General features: G+C 54.4%; 1 protein-coding gene across 3 annotated transcripts in view; it reads left to right on the top strand.

Annotated features, from left to right (window-relative positions):
* Positions 1-19,430, top strand: part of RUNX1 (RUNX family transcription factor 1) — a 207,434-nt gene that overhangs the window by 118,757 nt on the left and 69,247 nt on the right. For 2 of the 3 annotated variants that reach the window (XM_036017230.1, XM_036017221.1), the window contains exons 3-4: positions 2,269-2,522; positions 8,498-8,654. In XM_036017230.1, the coding sequence (XP_035873123.1) occupies positions 2,269-2,522; positions 8,498-8,654 (411 nt within the window). Of the gene's footprint in view, positions 1-658; positions 763-2,268; positions 2,523-8,497; positions 8,655-19,430 lie in introns of those variants that run through there. The other variant, XM_036017228.1, reaches the window with a different exon arrangement.

Below are 19,430 nucleotides of genomic sequence, written 5' to 3'. Positions count from 1 at the left end.
TCCGGTCCCATCGCGGTAGAATCGCACCCAGGCCGGGGAAGCGGAGGCTTGGCCGTGGGCACCCGCACAGGGGCTGGAGCTGCCCGGGGGCTCGGGTCCCCGGCGCTTGGCAGTGGCCGCTTTATCTCTAGGGTGCGCGGGCGTCTCCCTCTTGCTGGTCTCCGGGCTGGGCCACTCCGGGTGCAGCTCCCCGCCCGAGTCCTCCCGGCCGGCCTCCTCTTCTTCCATCCACCTCCTTGGTCCCTGGACCGCGGCCACCCGTGGCGCCGCTGCGCACTGCAACACCAGGGACCCCGGCCGCGCAACCCAGCGTAGGTGAAAAGCCGCAGGGCCGCGGTCTGCAGCGGGGCGGGGCCTCGGGGAGCGCGTGAGCCTGTGCGTGTGTGTGCTTGGATGCGGGTGCGCCGGGCGCGCGGGAGGGCCGCGGCGGCCGCTGACTCTCCACCCCGGCTGCGTACAGTAGCGCGCGGCGGCGGGGGGGCCAGGGGGGGCGTGCGGGCCAAATCAGGAGCCCGCGGCGGCGAGCCGCGCCCTAGCTGATACCGGAAAGGCCTGTGATTGGCCCGCGGCCGCCCTATGCAAACGAGCTGAGGGAATGGAATTCCTCGGGCCGGGCTTACAGTAAAAGCACGTTCATTTCCAGGCACTCTCATTCATAGAGCCAGCGGGCGCAGGCGGGACGGGCGCCCCGCGGCCGGACCCAGCCTCGGCTCCACGCTGCCCGGCCCCGCGCCGGCAGGCACCTCTCCCCGGGGCTCCTGGGTACGCTAGGAGGAAGTCGACCTTTGCTGCTTCTCCTTGACCTGCGTTGGAGCTTCGATTTTTGTTTTTTCCCCCTTTCTTTCTTACTTTTGAATGAACTGGTTTCTTGGCTGGATGGTTCAGCTTCTTTGCTGGCTGTGAACTTTTCCCCGGTTGTTTCCTTTGACAACTGCAGGAGAGCGCGCGCTGGGTTTGGAGGCGAGCCGCGAAGTTGCCTGTGCGTGGCCGTGTGCGTGGGAGTGTTTGCGTGGGTAACTCGAGAGGCCGCGTCTGTTTAGATCTGCGCTGCGGTGCCTCCTCGGAGGGGCCGCTCCACCTGCTGCGGTTACTCGGTGATCGTGGGCATTGGCTCGTCTCGGTCGTTAACCAGCCGGCGCTGGGGCGACGTTGGAGGAAGATCATCTCGCCGCTGCCCGAGTCTGAGCTGACTCACGGAGTCCGGGTAGACGGCGGCCGGCCTCGGGAGAGTGCGTGTCTGCGTGCGTGTGACTCGGCTGCTGTGCAGCGGCCACCAAACCGCAGGATCGGCCACAGACTTAACCGGCATTCCCAACCCGAGTTCTCAGATGTGGAGAGCTGTACCCTGAGTGTCATCAACGTGGACTGTTTGTTTTTTTTTAAGATTAGCTTTTCTTTGAAAAGCTGAATGTTTTGAACTGAGCATTTTGCCAGAACTTACTGAGAGACCATGACAAGTAGGTCTAGCCTAGCCCTTCTCCAACTACTGAAGCTGATTTCCAAGGCTACTTAAAAAAAAAAAAAAATCTGCAGCGAACATTAATGGATTTCTGTTGTGTTTAAATTCTCTACAGATTGTATTGTAAATATTTTATGAAGTAGAGCATATGTATATATATATTTATATGTGTATGTATATGCACATACATTAGTAGCAGGACCTTTGGAAGTCGCAGTTCTTGCTTTTGAGGACTGGAGCCAGCTTTGCCTAATCAAAGTGGCCATGGATGTGGAAGACAAACCTGTATTTTTTGTTGTGCTGGGACTTTAGACAAACTCACCTGGAAAAAACTGACAGGCGATTGACTACTGGAACTTCCAAATTATGCGTGTGCTGGTCCTTTTTCTCCCCGCATAAATACTTTAGGAAGCGTATGGGAATTTTGCCTCCGGGAACTTTTGTAGCAGCCAAAGACTGAACTTAAACTCTGAAAGCAAGACTCAGAAGAAGATAGTCTGACTCCCTCGGCACTTGGCTTTGGATCCTGGTGGCCCACTTGTTAAAGCACTGAGCGGTTGGACGCGGGGGGACCCTGCGGGGGTCTGAGGCCCATCGGTGTGACTAGAACTGTCTCCTTCCTGGACAGCTAGTAACTTAAGTCAGCCCCCTCCCCCACCCCCCCACCCCCGCAGCAATAAAGGCCCCTGAACTTGTATGTTGGTCTCCCGGGAGCTGCTTGTTGAAGATCCGCGCCCCTGTCGCCCTCTGGCAGGAGCTGTTCACAGGGTCCTAACTCAACCGGCTTGTTGTGATGCGTATCCCCATAGATGCCAGCACGAGCCGCCGCTTCACGCCGCCTTCCACCGCGCTGAGCCCGGGCAAGATGAGCGAGGCGCTGCCGCTGGGCGCCCCGGACGCCGGCGCCGCCTTGGCCGGCAAGCTGAGGAGCGGGGACCGCAGCATGGTGGAGGTGCTGGCCGACCACCCCGGCGAGCTAGTGCGCACCGACAGCCCCAACTTCCTCTGCTCCGTGCTGCCCACGCACTGGCGCTGCAACAAGACTCTGCCCATCGCTTTCAAGGTACTCGGCCCGGAGCGGGTGTCGGGAGGACGGGCGGAGGAGGCCGGGGCGATCCCGGAGGCCGGCGGCCAGGCAGGCGGGTCCGGCCCCGAGCCCATCCCGGGGCGCTCCAGAGACTGGGGATGCTGCGTTGTCGTGGCGACCCTTTAAGGGACCCGCCTCGGCTCACCGGGGCTCCCCTCGGGGAGGACTGCAGAACTCAGGGTGGCCCCAAAGACTCCCACGGAGGGCCGGCGGGGACCGCCCTCGCGGGGGTCTTTAGCTTTGAAACCAAGTAGGAAAGTGATAGCGCGGCGGGGACCAGACTGGCTGCTCCCCGGGCTTCTGTCGCCACCGCCGGCCCAGCACCCAAACCATTCCGCCTCCTCTCGATGGAGCGTGGGGAAATAAAATAGTTTCCTACCTTCCGGCCGGCGGAATAGACTCACGGGGAGAACTGTCAGGGCTCCCCTCCCCCCTCCCCGCCCCCCTGTAGCACCCCGGTAGGAATTAGCATGCCCGGGGTCTACTGCGGGCACGGTTAAGTTTGCAAAAGTTCTGAAGCGAACCTCGAGCCTGGCCCTGCCCGAAGCCGCCAGGACTGACCCCGGTTCCTTGGCCCGGAACCCTTCTGAACGGTATCGCCGGCTCACCGAGAGGAAGCGCAGCCCGGGGCAGCGAGGGGTGGCCGGGCTGCGGGTCGGCAGCCGGGGTCTCATCCCCCAGGTCTGCTGCGTCCGAGGGCCGGGCGGCGGCGCGCACCAGGCAACTTCCAGCCGAGCCGCCCGAACCCCTGAGGGTTGCCCTCGCTTTCGGCTGCTTTTAAAAACCTTGGCCTTCAACGGGGATATATAAACAAGCCGGGGAGTTTTTAAACAACCACGGCACCACTCTGGCAGCGAGCCGCAGGAGTTTAATTTCGGCCGCGGGGACTCCGCTCTTCCGTCTTGGGGTGGGGGTGGGGGTGGGGGGCGGTTGAGAAGGGCAAGCTTTTTAGTAGGATAGGCACCATCGCTTCCCGTTCACTTCAAGGGCTAAGGCAGGCAGGTGGAAAAAAGCTGTAAAAACCGTCTACTCTTGTTGTGTTTTTTTTTTTCTTAATCTGATTCAATAAGTGTCCCTTTTAAGGGGAGATCAGTTTAATAGATTTTTTTTATGGTTCCAGGCCTTGGTGGGACCTCGATCTGATCTACTTGCAAGGAGTAATGTTGACTCTTTTTTAAAAGTACTGTCAGGGTTCCTTATTTTTTTTAAGCCTGGTATGCCTTCCAAACTGCGGTTATGATCGCTGAAACAAAACAGAATGTACAGTTAGCCATGGCTCTAGAACTGCCTGCCGTTCCTCTGTTTTCTGCGAGCAAGAGGTTTTGAGGGCTGTGGACGTGAAGATGGGGTGAACCAGCCCCTGGATGCCCCCCCCCGTTCCTGCATTTATGTAGACCCGCTTTGGAGCCCATTTCAGTGTGATATCATTCTGACCCCTTTACAGCAGGCTGGGCCCTCCAGGCACACCGAGTCCCCTTGGGGGAGGGGGCCTGACAGCACTTGGCCCCGGGTCACTCTCAGGTAGATGGGAGGAGACAGGCCAGCCGTCAGCCAAAGGCTCGGTCAAACCCGAGGGCCCCTGGCCCACTAAGGGTTCTGTGGCTTCCTTTGGGGTAAATCAGGTGGCTCCTGACGGGCCCTCCCGCGCCAGAGAGCCCACGCCCAAAACACTAAGTGCCAAATAAAGACTCCTCGGGAGTTAGAGAGATGTCGTTTCTCAAGCCACCACATGAAAGCATTTCTTTTCTTCTGAAAGAATGGGGGGGAAAATCATATAAATTGCTTTTATGAGTCATTAGGGAGCTGCTGCTGTTGTTTTAGCAGAAATCTCCATAACCGTAGAGGCTTCCTTTTAAAAGTGACTTTAGACTGCGTGTGCCCTTTTTAAAAAAAATCTGCTTTGTTTTCCTGAGGGACAGTTTTGTAGGCTACTGAAAGGCCCAGGTGGGGAGCTCTGGAAAAAAGGCGGTGGGTCTTGAGCCCATCTGGGGGACAGGAAAGGGCAGCGGAGAAATCAGACCGCTTGAGGACTCTCTGTCGTCACCTCAGGCCCCACCTTGGGCCCCACCACGAGCGGCCTCTGCCTGCGAGGAGCCCACTCCTCTCCCAGCCGGGGGAGCCGATGGACGTGTCCCGGGAGGCACCCCGCGCCCAGGGCAGGGGTGCACACAGGCTGGGCTTCAGGGCGGGGGCTGCGTCCCGGCCACTCTGCACGGCCCTGGCTCCGCAGCCACCCAGCCCCCTCCCAAGCCATTCCCACAGAAACGGCTGCTTTACAATTTGGATTTTTAATGGAGCCTCAGACAATCTCTTGAAGAAGTGAATCGGTTGAGAATTACTATTATTATTCAGGAATCAGGAGGAAACATGGGAAACGGTGGCCAAGTCTGGTGATGTTGATGGAAAGAGCATTTCAGCCATTCTTTCCGAGTCCTCGGGAATTCTATGTGTGAATCCTTGGCTTTTAATCTTTGGAACTAAAGGGAGATTAAAATTATGAATTTTCCTTAAAGTAGATTAAAATCATTCTCATTGCTTATCCTGGACCCCCAGATGTGCCCCCTCCTCCCATGGAACACCTGCACTTTTTAGGGCAGGAGAGAGGTGTATTGGACTATGGAGGAAATCTTACATTTGCTACATGTTGCCCATTATTTACAGAAGCAGCCTTAAAAAGCTGCTTGGGTGACTTGGGTGTTTCGTAACAGGGTATTCTTCCTGCCTGTGTATGCGCGGGCACACCAGAATCCGAAGGCACAAAATAAACATGCCTTCAGCAAGTTCGGGGGCCTCGGACGCTGACAGCAATGTTTTTTTTTTTCATCAGAAAGAAACAAGCCATGTTTCTGTCGGCGAGCTCGGGGTCCTGGGCTTTGCCGGAAACGTCATCTCGGCTGAGTTTGAAGTTCCACTTCATAGCTTTCCTTGAAACGCTGGAAAATTAAGGGATTTGGAATAAATGAATTGTAACTGTAATTTCAGCCTAATTAGAGTCGGTCTAAATGTCAGCGTGCACTGTGAGCAGGCTAGCCCCGAGCAGTGTGGGTAGGTCCCGCATAGGAGGGCTGGTCCTGTGCCCAACTTCCTGCTACTCGAGACACAGAGAAGGAAAACAGAACGTGCGATACCCTTTGGCCTGCAAGTCCCTTCTTGCCTGTTTGGCCTGTTCCGAAATGAAAATGTTTGTGTGCCTTCACCTTTTGTTTATAGTTTTTCATCCCAGTGGCTTTTTTTTTTCCTTTCTGTTTAAAGTCAGATTTTTAAGTTCTCTTGGGATTGTGTGTCAATGATAAAAAAAAAATCTCTCAAATTAGCAGGCATGTTAGTTTTAAATTTTAAAAAAAAATTACCTAGTCTAAATGTGCTTGTTAATTATTAGATGATATACATTATCTAAATTAATGTCATTTTCCTGGATTGAATACTCTTCTTCTTCTTCTCTGAGTGAAAAATAAAAAATCCCTCCAAGATCAATAAGCTAAGGCCATGCTTTCTGAGCACCCAAATATCTTTGATTCCTGCTGCATTTTTTTTATATATAAACAGAGAGGTAGGAGTTAAACTCCTGAATTTTTAAGTCTCAAATTCCAGGCTCAACAATCTTTTCCCACTTGGCTGCCACGATCCCTGTGCCCTCGGTCTGTTTCCACTCGGTGAAGCTGCCGAGAACTCGCACCATCGAGGCGACGGAGGGCGGTTTGGGGAAGATGAGCCAGGCCCCGCAGGCGGGGAGCACCGGGAGAGGAGGAGCCAGCAGGAGGAAGGCGGCTGCAGTGCGCTGGGGCGGTTATAAAACAAGAGTTATTTGCTCGAACCTCTTCCCAGGAGTGGTTCGGTCTGAAAACCGTGTGGCTGAGCCTTCCTGGGGGCCGAATTCAACCGAGAAGCCAGCACAGGAAGACAGGGATGAGGAAGTAAAAAATATGTGTTCGGGGGGGGGGGGGGGGGGGGGCGGGCATTTCGACACTGTGAGCTAATTTTACAGAGGGAACCGAAAATGGTGAAAAAAAAAAGTGGAAAAATTTTTAAGAGTCTGAATTTTTGAAGAGCACAGTGAAGCAAGCACATTTTGTGGGAACAGGAGAAACGGCAACAGCAGCTGCATAACCGATCAGGGCGCGTTACTTCAGGGTGTTTGGGAAACAAAAGGGAATTGTCTTTTTACTGCTCTTAATTAAACAGCAACAACACCCTTATAATGGGAACTAAATACCTAATTAGAGGGTGCTTGAGGAATAAATAGCTGTGTTTTTAAATCTCCTTTATTTAAAAAAAAAATGTCCAACAGTCAGATGGAAAGGACTAGAAAGAAAGATGGGAGACGAGACCGTGTTGGACAGTGCGAACCGGGTAAATAGGTGAGGAAGTGCCCGGATACTGCCCACTAGCCAATGCTCCCGGTGCCGGCCCGCCCCTCGCTCGGAGCAGGCTGGCTCCCTTGTTGCCATAATGCGTGGAACCCCAGAGCAGAAGCATGGTGGTGATGAGTCAGAACGGCAGGCGGTCGGCCCTCTGGCAGGCCTGGGGACTAAGCAGGCCCCGAAGATGGGGTGTGGAGAAGCACGGCTTTGCTTCCGTGCGAGTGAGCCTGCAGCAGCCTTGTTCACGGACAGAACAGAGGGGCTGGAACTCCAGGCACTCGCCAGACACTTAGGCAGCACGTATGAGGTGAACACCGGGAGGTGGGGAGCAGGAGAAGAGGTAAAATCACTGTAGAATGCTTTGTTATCCTCACTCAAAAACAAAACCAAAACCTGTATGTATCATATCACTGGAATGAGTAGCACAGATTTCTCGGCTGATGAGAAGGTGCCATGAGCAAAAACCAGAAATGACAAGAACCAGTAAAACTGGGGGGCATTTTGATTTGAGATTCTGTGATCACTTGAAAAAAAATAGAAGCAATGGAAATGTAGCTCATGATAAATCTCTAGACCAAGACAGTTGTTTCTAGAAGGATCAAATGATGACCAAGACATGGATACTCCTCCACCAAGCACCTTTGTGTCACCCCCTTTGGGGCATTTTACTTGGAGATGACTTGCTTTAGTATTACGTAAGCATCAAAAATACGTATCTACCAGTTTTCTTCAATAGCCTTGGTAGGAGACCCACTTCGGTTCAGTGACATTAAAGGAGTTCCCTTTCCAGATCCTCGGGGCTGGAGGCAACCTCAGGCATCTGTTAGGACGTAGTGAACACATCTGTGAGACTCCCAGCCTGCCCCCCCAGCCCGGCCTCACCCCCTCCTGCATTCACAGGGGCCCAGGGCCGGGAGCCCTCTCTTCCTCCCAGGCCTGTCAGTTTCGTAATGCGTAAGGAGCACAGGACACACTTCTGGTTTTTTCTGGCTTTTTCACTGGTGTGCCAGGGTTCACTGCTGGTGGAAATCGAGACAGCAGGCGTGAGGAGGAGTTTCAAAGGTGGACTGCAAAGGGAGAGTGTCAGTCACTCGAGAATCCTCAGCAGTCGGTTGTCATGATCCCATCAATTTTAGCAGAAATAAGTAAGCGTCTAAAAGTCACGTTGGCCCTTTCAGGCCTGTCGTGGGAGGTCTGGACCAGGGGAAATGGGTTGTAAGCTTGCAGCAACACTGTGCTTTTCACACTCGAAGAGCTGAGAAGAGACGGGTGTGTGTGAGAAAGCACGGCGTTTCCAGGTCCTCGTCGCAGTGATTCTGGCCCCAGCTGAGCTATGCGACCTTACGGGGCTTTCTTCGGTGAATGTTGGATGGTTTGAAAATTTATAGTTAGCTATGCAGAATGGAAGTACAAGTGAATCTCCCCATTAACAGCGTTTCTGTTTTGCTGACTTGAGGATTGCTATTCCTTTGCAAATTAACGTGGGTCATGCAAGACACATTTAGTCCTGGGAGGATTATTCCGTAAGGGACAGCAAAGGTTGTGTGTGACTTTCCTGATGTTTGCATGTGTCCCTTGGCTGGTGTGTAGGTGGTGGCTCTGGGGGACGTTCCAGACGGCACTCTGGTCACCGTGATGGCCGGCAATGATGAGAACTACTCAGCGGAGCTGAGAAACGCCACCGCGGCCATGAAGAACCAAGTGGCGCGATTCAACGACCTCAGGTTTGTCGGTCGGAGTGGAAGAGGTACGTACCAGTCCACACTGAACTCGAAACACACAGTGTTCCTGTGGCAGCCAGCCCGAATTTCAAAACCTCCAGAAGTTTCTGTGATGGGTTTCCTAGAAGCACAGTCTGCTTGTTGTAATGGCTACATCATCAACCTTTTAAAAACTATTTACTTAAAATCGAAATGTTTTCAATAGAATCTGGCTTTTCATGATTGCTTCCTGATTTGCAACGTGTAAAACGTAAACTGTGAATTTCAAGGAAACCCCTCAGCTCCTGGCTGGAGTGTGAGACTAGGAAGCTGACCCTCGTGGAAACTGGGCCTGTACGCCCGGGGTTCGCCCTCTGACAGTTAGTGGCAGTCAGCCTACTGGGAGCCTTTAACCTGGGACCCGTGTCCTGTCTGTGCAAGTGACAGTTTCACAGGGCCACCTCCGGTCAGTTTAAGGACTCTACAGTATAAGGTTGTTAAAATGCTCTTTCAAGGAAGCTTACCACTCGATGGTAATAAAAGATCAAGAAATGGAGGTTGTACCGTTCTGGCTGGGTAACTCTGGCAGCCGTGTGACCTTCCTACTAAATGGAATCGGGGTTACTTTACTTTACTTGGGGGGAAGAGTGGAACCCAGTTAACATTTCAGGCACTCACAGCATTAAAGACTGGATTATCCGGGGGGACTGTTTGCACCAGGGCAGGCCCAGTACCGTGCAGTGTTATCACTGTGTTTTGCTGTGTGTAATGCATAATTTTTGCCCAAAATTTTAAGGGAAACATCAGGGTGTGCTTTATACATGGGTCATACATGAAATGCCTTGCATCTGTTCTTGTGTTTTGTAATTATTGGCTACATAAAATTTCTTGTACCATTATATGTTAAAAAATAAATGCTAAAATTCCCTTAGGATATTAAAAAAAAAAGACCAAGGATATAAATATAAATAAATAAAAAGTTGAATTAAAAAAATTAAAATGGAATATTCTTTTTCCTGAAACTTTGGGCCAAAACCTGGGTGTGCACTATACATGGCAAAATACGGTACTTTCTGCCCGTTATCAAATATGTAGAGTAGAAAGGGGCCTGTGTTGTAAGGGCCTTACACCGTGCTATATGAATAGCAGCAAGTACTGGGGGTTTAATTGAAAGAGATAGGGTGGTTTGTCTGGAAAATTTCATTCGTATACTACAAAAAAATGGAAAGTAAAAGTTTCTTTTGAGTAAAGTAAAAAGGCGTGATAACTAGCAGATGACTCTTGTATTGAAAAAAATAAAGCTACCACCAGTGGACATTCAAACGAGAGAGTCATCGTTCCTCTTCATAGAGGCATTCAAAAATATCGGAGAACCCACGTTCGTGGGGAATCTGATTAGTCGAAGAGGGGACAAGGGCAAAGGCGTGCTGATTTTGGGGGCTGCTGTTCCTGCTCTCCTGGCTGTCTGGAGCATTCTCAGAATGGAATCATCGGTGGGGAAAACTGAGAGAACACGAAATGATGGAAAATATGTGCTCCTAGGACTCACTGCCTTAATAACAGGGTAACGTAAAGAAAAGTACACCCACTCACTGGAAGCGCGAGGGGTGCTATAAGGCGTGAAAGTGTAAGTCATTAAATGGGCTCGCTTGTTGCGTTACAAGTCCACGCCTTTCAGTGAATGGCATTCACGTTACGATTCAGGGATGGGAGTTTAGAAAACATCTGCAGTGAAGGCTTCGGGTGAGCAGCTGGCAGAGTGGGTGAGAAGCCAATAAAAACCGAGGCCCCACCCCCCCGGTCCGTGCCTGCCGGCCTGGCTAAGAATCTGGGTTCAGTTTCTGTGGATTTCCACTCTCACGAACTGATAGCTGAGTGTCCCTGGGCGGCCCTTTCTGGAGAAAGCGGTATTATCATCCTATGCCTGCGTGTGGGTCTGTGTGTCAGGTTTAGGTTCTGCAAGTTTTGGAAACTTACTCAGTGGCCGACGCCAGTGACATTTTTTCCCTAAGAAGTTCAGTTGTGGCTTTCTGGCATCGCACAGTGAGTCGGTGATAACAAGGAACGAGGTTTGGAAAGCAGTGTGCTTCCTCTTCTGGCGTCGGGGGCTGGTCTCTCGCCGCACTGGCCGTTTCTGTTTTGAGTGGGTGACTAATGGGTGCGCGTGTTTACTTGGGTAACAGTGAACTGTTTCCCCAAGGTGTGGGTTGTTTGCATTGGGCTGCCTGATTCGTGCCAGTATGCCCTTGAGTTTGCATAAAGCCCGAAGAGTAAAATAGCTACAACAAGGCCGGGCTGTCTTCTGATAACCTGGAATGAGAAAAGGAATTGAAATGGCGCAAACAGACAGCACCTGTTTGGGAGAGTCTGTGACCCCCGCAGGCGATCACAGGGCTTCCGGGCCGCAGGGACCCTGACCGGGCGTCTGGCCCAGTTGGGGGTGCCACGTTGGTGTTGTTGGTCTTGAGTGATTTTTTTACTTTTTATTTTTGGGGTCAGTATGACAAGGCAAAATGAGCTGTGGAAAGGACTGTTTGTCTCATCATTTCTCCCCATAGTCGTAAAACGCAGCCTGATTTCACTCTTTCAAGGGTGAGTGTCCGCATCCCAGGCTGCCAGATTGTGTGTGTGTGTGTGTGTGTGTGTGTGTGATTTCCTTCCCACTGTGAAGACCGCCGATGCTTCTCACTAATTTTGACAATTAGCCCCCATCTTCCACACAGAATCTCTTCCTTTAAAAGCTTCATTACGGGTTTTTTTTTTTTTAAGTGATCTTAAGAGGATTTTCTGTCTCAGTTTCTGATGTTGAGTGTGTGCCTGTGAGCAGGTACTGGCACCAACACGGCACGCAGCGGCCCAGAGGCCCTGCCTGCTGACTCCTAAACGGGGGGCCGTGGAGTTTCATGCTCTGTCCTGAGGCCCGGCCCGGCGGGTTCTCCAGGGGGCCGAGAGCCCCGTTCCCAGTGCAGGGAAGAGAAGGGAACTCCTTTTCTTTTACCAGCCGCTAGTCTGTGGGCATTGTCAAGCTTGGAGGAATTGCCCGAGGTTGAACGTGGAAGGGTTCTTTTTCTCTGTTCTGCAAAACTGATTTTGTCTGGGACTGGCTGATGTCCAGATCCCGGCTCCTAACCTCAAGTTCAGCCTGCAACTGGGAAAACCTGCCCATCCGGCTTGTGCGGCCTTGCTGACAACACTGTCCCCTAAAACACATTGGTGAGGGCTCCTGCAGCCTGAACCCCCTCCCTGTCCCTCCCTCCCCGCCTTTCTCTCCTGTCAGTTTGCAGTCTTGTTCAGGGTAGTCTGACCCTCGGCATCTTCTCATTTTGGTTTGGTGTCGCCGTACAAAGTGACCGTCCCTGTCCCTTTGCCAAGGAAGAAGAGAGAGCAGCTGCCAGGCGATGAGAGGCTGTGCTTAGCACACATGTGGCCGTCCAGAACCACACATGCTTAACCGCATGTCCTGGGACTCGCCCTCCCTCCAGAAAATGGAGGCTCGAGAAGAAAAGGAATTCTCCTTGGCAAAGTTAATTAGCAGGTTGCATCGGCACTTAAGGCAGGTGCTACGGATATTTTCGGTTATGAAAAAAGTGTGCCCTGGCTGCAGCTGAGAGATGTCTAAGAAATTTTAGCAACGAAATCTCTGAGCGCTTCCGGCCCTGTCCGCGTCCTTAATCAGTCGGAGAGGAATTGATCAATCAGGGCACGGGGCTTTAGTTAATTCATTTCAGACCCAAAGAGGAAATCCAGCAGACTGTATCATCAACCACGCCGTAAACGAGGGAGGAGGACCCACTGCAAATCCTTCCAAGTTCTCTGAGACTATGACTTTTAATCTTTGGGGAACATCACAGATCATTTCGAAATCCTTTGCAAGCCTTCTCCCGAGGTGAAAAAAATGTCCAAGGGCACTTACAACGGTGTCACGTACAAGTTCAGTTCCAGGGCCCGTGAGGCTTATTCATGGACCTTGCGGGGATCCCTGGGCCCCCAGGGCAAGCATCAGTGAATGTGGAACTTCACCTTGACCGTGCAGGGCCAGCCTAGTTCCGCACCGCACGTGGTAGGTAGCTGGAAAAGGTGCAGGTAAACGAACCAGGCAGGTAGATGGTCTCCTTGTGCCCTGTGCTGTCTCGGTTGCACCTGTTTTGACTGTGGCCAGGACCGGTTTGTATATTTAGGAGAGTAAGCCCCAGTCAAGCGGCCGGTTCAGACCTTTGACAGGCTGTCAAGTGCGCATGCGCGCAGCCCCTTCGTCACTGGGCGGGCACCCCCGTCTCTGGGACGCCCCGGGCCCCTGGCTGCTGGCTGCCCCCGGAGGCCCCGTGGGCTCCGGCTGCAGCCCGGGGCTGCCGTTCTGGGCGGATCCGTGCTTGTGTTGCCCGCCCTGGGAACTTTCAGCTCGCCCACTTTAAAAGAGTGCCGTTCCCCAACGCTTTTCTTCCTTCCCTGTGTTCGTGCCGCGGACGACTTTCCCAGACATAATATTTACCCATCCCAATCTGGGCCGCCGCGTGTCTGCGGCGCGTTCCTTACCCGAGGCATGCTCGTTGTTGTTACTGGGCCGTGTCTGGGGAGCTGCACGCGGAGGCCGCCTTGCAGGCGCGCGAGAGGCGGTGGCTGAGGCGGAGAGGGGTGCGTTCAGAAAAGGTCTTCCCGGCGAACAGAGACGTGTCTTTGTTGACTGGCTGCTACGGAGAAAGGCCGGGATGACTCACGGTGTTATCCTGGCATCCAAGTCACTCTCTGTGCCACACAGACGCACGCGGGGCGGCAAGGAGAGAGTCCCAGGGCAGCCCCAGACTGGCCAGGTCTCTTACAGAGAAGACAGGGAACAGGCATGAGCTGTAGTAAAATGAACTCTCCTACACTGCCCCCCCCCCCACACATACACTTTTTTGGTTGTGATTGATCTATACTTTTTTAAGATTTTATTTATTTATTAGACAGAGGAGGAGGGAGAGAGGGAGAGAAACATCAGTGTGTGGTTGCCTCTTGCATGCCCCCTACTGGGGACCTGGCCTGCAACCCAAGCATGTGCCCTGACTGGGAATCGAACCAGCCACCCTTTGGTTGGCAGGCCAGCACTCAATCCACTGAGCCATGCCAGCCTGGGTTACACTTTAAAATAATATGTATATACCCTAGCTGGGTGGCTTAGTTGGTTGGAGCATCATCCCTTACACCAAAAGGTTGAGGGTTCCATCCCCAGTCAGGGCATGTACCTCAGTGGTGGGTTCAATCTCAGGTCAGGCTGCATACAATGGGCAACTGATGAATGTTTCTCTCTCACATGGATGCAGGCTCTCTCTCTCTCTCTCTCTCTCTCCCTTTATCTTTCTCTTACCCCCTTTCTCCCCCCTCCCTTCCTCTCTGTCTAAAATGAATAAAAGACATATCCTCGGGTGAGGCTAAAAAAATAAAATAAAATAAAATAAACTGTATATGCTGCCATCTGTTTTTAGACTTCAGAGTGGGCAAATACAGATGGAAAAAGACCTAGTCTCTGATACATGGAGCCTCAGGCAGCCTTAGCAAATCAGTTTGTTTTCGAGGGCAGGTCGAAAGCCGGTGCCCACAATCTGACAGAGAATTCATCTGGAGAGATCAGGTTTCCCCTCTGCCTTACGTTTCCCTTTGAAAGAGTAACAACACCCTCCCAAAGCAAGTTGCTCCCCGCCCCCAGCCACCCCCCAGGGGGAGCGGTCCCTGTCCCCTTCACGCCCTGGTGGGGACCTGGGAGAAAAGTGTACTTGAGAACCGACTGGGCCAAGTTTCACACTCGATCCCTTCATGGTTTCCTTGCTGATTTTATGAAGTGTCAGGCATCACGGGGCACGCTAGACAGCTTTTTAAAGTCGAGGTTCTTTGTGTGAACAATGCTTTAGAGTTTGACGGACAGAAGCTAGACCCCTCCCCACCCACCCGCCACCCCTTCCCCGCCAGCCGGCTTGCATGCGCGGGGGACAGAGACCATCCGTCAGAAAGTGCCTGCGAGAGAGAGAATGGTTGAGTGATTTTAGAGCTTCCTGTTGCAGCCGCGAGCATCAGAGACGTAAACAGAGATCCGGCCAAGGGCCGCGGGGCTGCTCTGGTTCTAATAAATCAGCGCCGTGTTTTCTTTCTGCGCCGGCTGGCGAGGGGCGGGCGAGGGCGGAGACGGCGCTGGCTCACGGAAGACGTCTTCTGTGTTCCTTGTTTTTATATTTTTAAAGAAAAATGGCTTGTTGAAAAGAGAGATGGCGTCTCGTCTCACGGCTGTTTTCTTTCCCTGCTGGTGATCATAAAGCAAGTTCAGCGCAGCGAGGGGACGTTTGGGCACGGCCGAGGGCTGCCGGCGCGCAGGGGCGCTGTGTGCTGGAAGGGCGTGCCGGGCTCGCAGCCGGAGGGGGGGTGGGGGGGTGCGCGGGCACGCGCTCCCACTGGGATGGCTTCTCGGGTCAGATTGTCTTGGAGGGCCAAACCCATGCTAATAACAGCTTCTCGTCTGAAGCCCAGATAAAGCAATTAACAGAAACTGGTGAGCAGTGTGGGTTTAATGAGCTGCCTGTGAATACTTTCGAACATGCCAGTTTCATCGGCTCCCTCGCGGGGGGGTGGGGGGGGGGCATGACTGCCGAAGGCTTCTGCCTCCGTGCAGACGTGTGAACGGAGGTGGGGCGGCGCCTGCCCTCCCTCGTGGGCTCGGAGGTGAGCCCCGCGCTCAGCAGAGAAACGCGCCTCGGTCTGCACCCAGACCTGAGTGATCGTGGGTTCCCTGGGTACTGAGGGGGGGAGGGATCCCACCAGCATGGGCTCCAGTCTCTCTGAGCCCCTCATCGGGCGGGCCGTGCACCCCATTTAGGACTTCCGTTTCCTGTCGCTGAACTTTCTCAACCAGGGCTGGAGGTGGTCCCATACATCATGAAGCGCTCCCCTCAACCTCCTTTGGGGGCCTCGGGGGTCTCTCAGCTGCGGGTGTCCAGGGCGTGAGCGCCAGCTTCCTCGGTGAGGAAGCGTTCATGCAGGAGCCACTTAAGCTGCATTTTTCTCCACGAAGACGTTAGTAAATTTCCTGTTTATTTTGCAACTTAGATTAATTCCTGCTTTTACCCTGAGATTAAGGCTGTCGTTAGGAATGCGGGGGAGCCCAGATGGAAGAGGCCTGTTACCTGCCCCAGCCTCCGGATCCCAGGAAACTCCTGCGCCTGGTTCCTGGGAGGCGGGCCCGCACCCTCACCTCCCGGGTGGTGGGTGGCCCTCACCGAGTCCCCGCGTGCAAACAGGGAAGCCTTGCCCGGCTCAGGCAAAGCAGGGCGCAGGGACAGGCAGTGTGCCATCCGAGCCCTCATCGGATTCCTGCGCAAAGGGCACGGGGGCGGGGCCGCGTGCCTCGGAAAGTTCCCGTTGGCTCCAGGCCTTGGCTTGGGGGTTTTTACAGATGTGTTCCCTTCACCCTGCTTGAAACCATTGCGTGGAGTACCGTCAGTGTCTGTCTGTCTGTCTATGATAATTAACGAGGGGTGGTCTACACTCAGAGGGCTCTGTCTGCCTCTTTAAATAGAGTGTCCGCGGTACCCACAATGCCGGGTCTTTCCAGATGCTCTGCCTTCGTCATCCTCGCCGAAACCTCAGGGCAGAGAGAGCCGGCGTCTTGTGTATCCATCTGCTTGTCATTTTCGGTTGTGCAGCTGCACGTGACACTGAATGTTCCGTTAGTTTCAGGTGCGCAGCCTGCTGCTTGTCCGTTTTGTGGTGGTCTCACTCAGTGGTTCCCAGCGAGGGAGATGTTGACCCACCACCCGGAGGGACACTGGGCAATGTCTACAGATAGGCTTGGTTGTCACAGTTGGGGTGCAGGGGGTGCCCCGGGCATCTAGTGGGTGGAAGACAGGGGAACTGCCCCCCTCCCTCCCCCCCCACCCCACGCACAGGCCACCCCCACCAAGTCTGACCGGATCCAGAGTCTCAGGCCGAGGTGGAGAAGCCTGGAGAAGCTCTTCTCTCCACGTAAAAAGCTGAGAAACGTCCCCTTCACCTCTCTGCCCAACGCTTGCGGCCTCGCTACAACACTTACGGGAAAAAATCCTATTAAGAACTTCACATACAGTAAAAACATACAATTAGAGGTGACCCCTGAATAGGAAAGTCTTCTTAAACATGTGAAAACACACCTGTGTTCTGTGCGCAGGGTCGCACGATGCTCCCCTGTGCTGGTGGTGGCAATGTGGCGCTGCGGGGGGAGGGGGGGGCGCACCGCAGGGAGCCCCTCCTGCAGGAACGTCCCACGGGTGCAGCTCCACGGGGACCCGCAGAAGCAGTATAAGCGCTCCGCCGGCTCCCCCGGGGGTGCGTGCCCCACCCCTCCACCTGCCCAAAGCTTCGGTAGAAGGGGTCCAGATCCGCGGATGCAGGAACACGAATTACGGTGTGTCCCCGTGAACTCAAGGCCCCGGACTGTCACCGACAGACCCCTAGCAGGCACCAGAAAGGGCTCGGTGGGTAATCCTGAGATAGGGCGGAGGAAACGCGGAAGGAGACAGCGCTGCACTGGGGCTGGGCGGGGTTCCTCGCTAACCCGCTCCGCCCGCCCCCACGTGTTAGCGCTGCCGTCACCTGTTTGCCAAACAAGATCCAGGGAAAGGTGGCTTGGGAGGAACGTCTGAAATGGGGTCCCCTCAGGCGGGCTGCTGCCGGTCGGAGGCCCTAACTGTGTCCCGCGGCGGTGTCCACGTGTTCACTTGTGCCCTGCGCGGAGACCCTCACTCGCCACCCTCGTGCTTCCTGGAAGCCCCCCCACCCCCACCCCCACCCCCACGCCACCATAGAGCACTCCCAGATTCGGCAGGCGTCCAACCATTTGAGACCAGTGAGAGTTAACGATGCAGGTGGAGTTCGTGGGCCGAGGCTGAGCCCTGGGCAGCACGAACCCGTGCCTCGCCTGGATGTGCTTGGCATTTCTGAGCCAGGAGCTAGAGCAGCCACGGCAAGCACGGTGCACGGGGTGGTCCCAGAGCCCCTCAAGGGTGGTCTCCGGAGAATTCTCAAACCGCAGAAGATAGGGCTCCTAACCGCATGGTCTCATCAGTAACTAGCTCAGTGCCTGACACAGAGTGGGGACTCAGGACACACTGTCATGTGAGTGACTGCCCCAGGACCCTGTGCCCTAGGCCGTGGAGCCGGTGGTCAGCCCTCGCGCTTTATTGGATTCTCCCCTGAGAGCAGGGTGTCCTGCCTTGGTTTTCATCAACATCCAAGGCTGACCATCCCAGTGTTGTTGTTCTTGGGGGGCCATCCCATGCAGTGCTGGACGGTCAGCTGGTCAGCAGCACCCCTGGGCTCTACTCAATGGCCAGTTGTGGCCCCTTTCTGCAGTGACAACCAGAAATGTCCATCGACATTGCCAAATGTCCCCTGGGGGGTGGGAGGATCGCCCTGGTTGGGAGCACTGGCCTGGAGCGGTGTGTCCCTGGGCAAGTTGCATGACCTCTCTGAGCTCAGTTCCGCCTTTGTCCGGGTGCTGGACGGGTGGGGCAGCACGGATTGCCTGAGGTGAGACGTACTTGCGGCGCCGTTCCTCTGCCTGGTAAGACCTGTCTCCGTGCGGTGTGGCCCTGGTTTTGCAGAGGGAACGACGGAAGCTCTCTGAGCCCACCACACACAACACCTGGGACCTACTTTCCTGTGTGTCTGCAGGGACCGTTTCTGGGAGGGAACATCAACCCTTGCCCTTACCCCTCGGCCCTGCAGAGCCGCCGGGTTGCGCAAGAGTTATGGGCAGCGGACGCTGAGATCTCAGATTAGCGATGGCAGAGATGAAATTAAATATGCACTGTAATTCGAAGCACCGCTTTTCATGGGAAAAGAAGTTCTCCCAACGTAGCCCGTCCAACTCTTTTGTGTGAGCATTAGCAGCATGCAAATATTTATGATTCATACAGGCCCTTAATTCCTGGTCCTGCTCTAACCGTCAGCACGGCGTTTCCACAGGGAGGCCAAGCGTCCCCTGCTCCTGTCTCGGGGCCTGCAGGCAGGCTCCCAGCAGCACCGTGCTCTTCCTGCTGGAGCTGCGGGCCCCCCCCGCCAGGGGCAGGGGAGTTTATGGGGGTGCCAAGGCAGCAGGCCTTGGACCTCGTGGCAGGATGCCCTGGCTGCACCCCAGAGGCCATCTTAAGGTGGTAGCTCAGCATCCGCAGAAACTGCGAGTGAACAGCCTTACATGTTTTGGCTTTTGTTTTGTTGCGTTCTGGCCAAATCCATGGGCCCAGGGCACAGGAAAGCCATCGGGTGCCGGTTGAGGATCCTCTGATTTAAATAACGGAAGAGAGACACGCATCTGTCTGTGATGGACCCTCGGGTGTTTGGAAGGGGAAGTGGGTGCGCTTGCAGGACTCACTGAGCGTGCTGGCCTCAGTCTGCGAATCTGTGCAACGGGCACGACAGGGCTGTTCATCGATGCCTCGAAGGGCTGTCAGGTGACGTGTGCGCAACAAGACTTCCAAGGGAGAGCTGCCACTCCCCTCCTCCGTGCCGTTCTCCCTTCAAGGTGAGAAGGGCTCAGGGAGGAGGGACGAGAGCAGGCAGGAGTTAGCACACGTCTTGCCGATTCAGAAAGTTGGGAACTTCAAGTTTTCCACCATCCTCTCCTCCGGGGCCAGGAATCTGTATTCCCCGGTCCTGCCAGGAAGCTTGTGCCATGCGAGTACCTCAGACACAGCAGAAACTTCATCAATATTCATAAGCACGCAGGAATAATCATTCCAGACGCTCAGTGGGTGGCCCAATCACGGGGTGGCCCGCGTGGCCCCTGGGCCCACGGCGGAGTCTCCCACGGGCTTCGGACCCTC

This window comes from Phyllostomus discolor, chromosome 2 (assembly GCF_004126475.2).
Source record: "Phyllostomus discolor isolate MPI-MPIP mPhyDis1 chromosome 2, mPhyDis1.pri.v3, whole genome shotgun sequence".
NCBI classification, from domain to species: domain Eukaryota; kingdom Metazoa; phylum Chordata; class Mammalia; order Chiroptera; family Phyllostomidae; genus Phyllostomus; species Phyllostomus discolor.
Note: the sequence above shows the minus strand (reverse complement) of the source record. Positions and strands in the feature narration are given on the sequence as shown.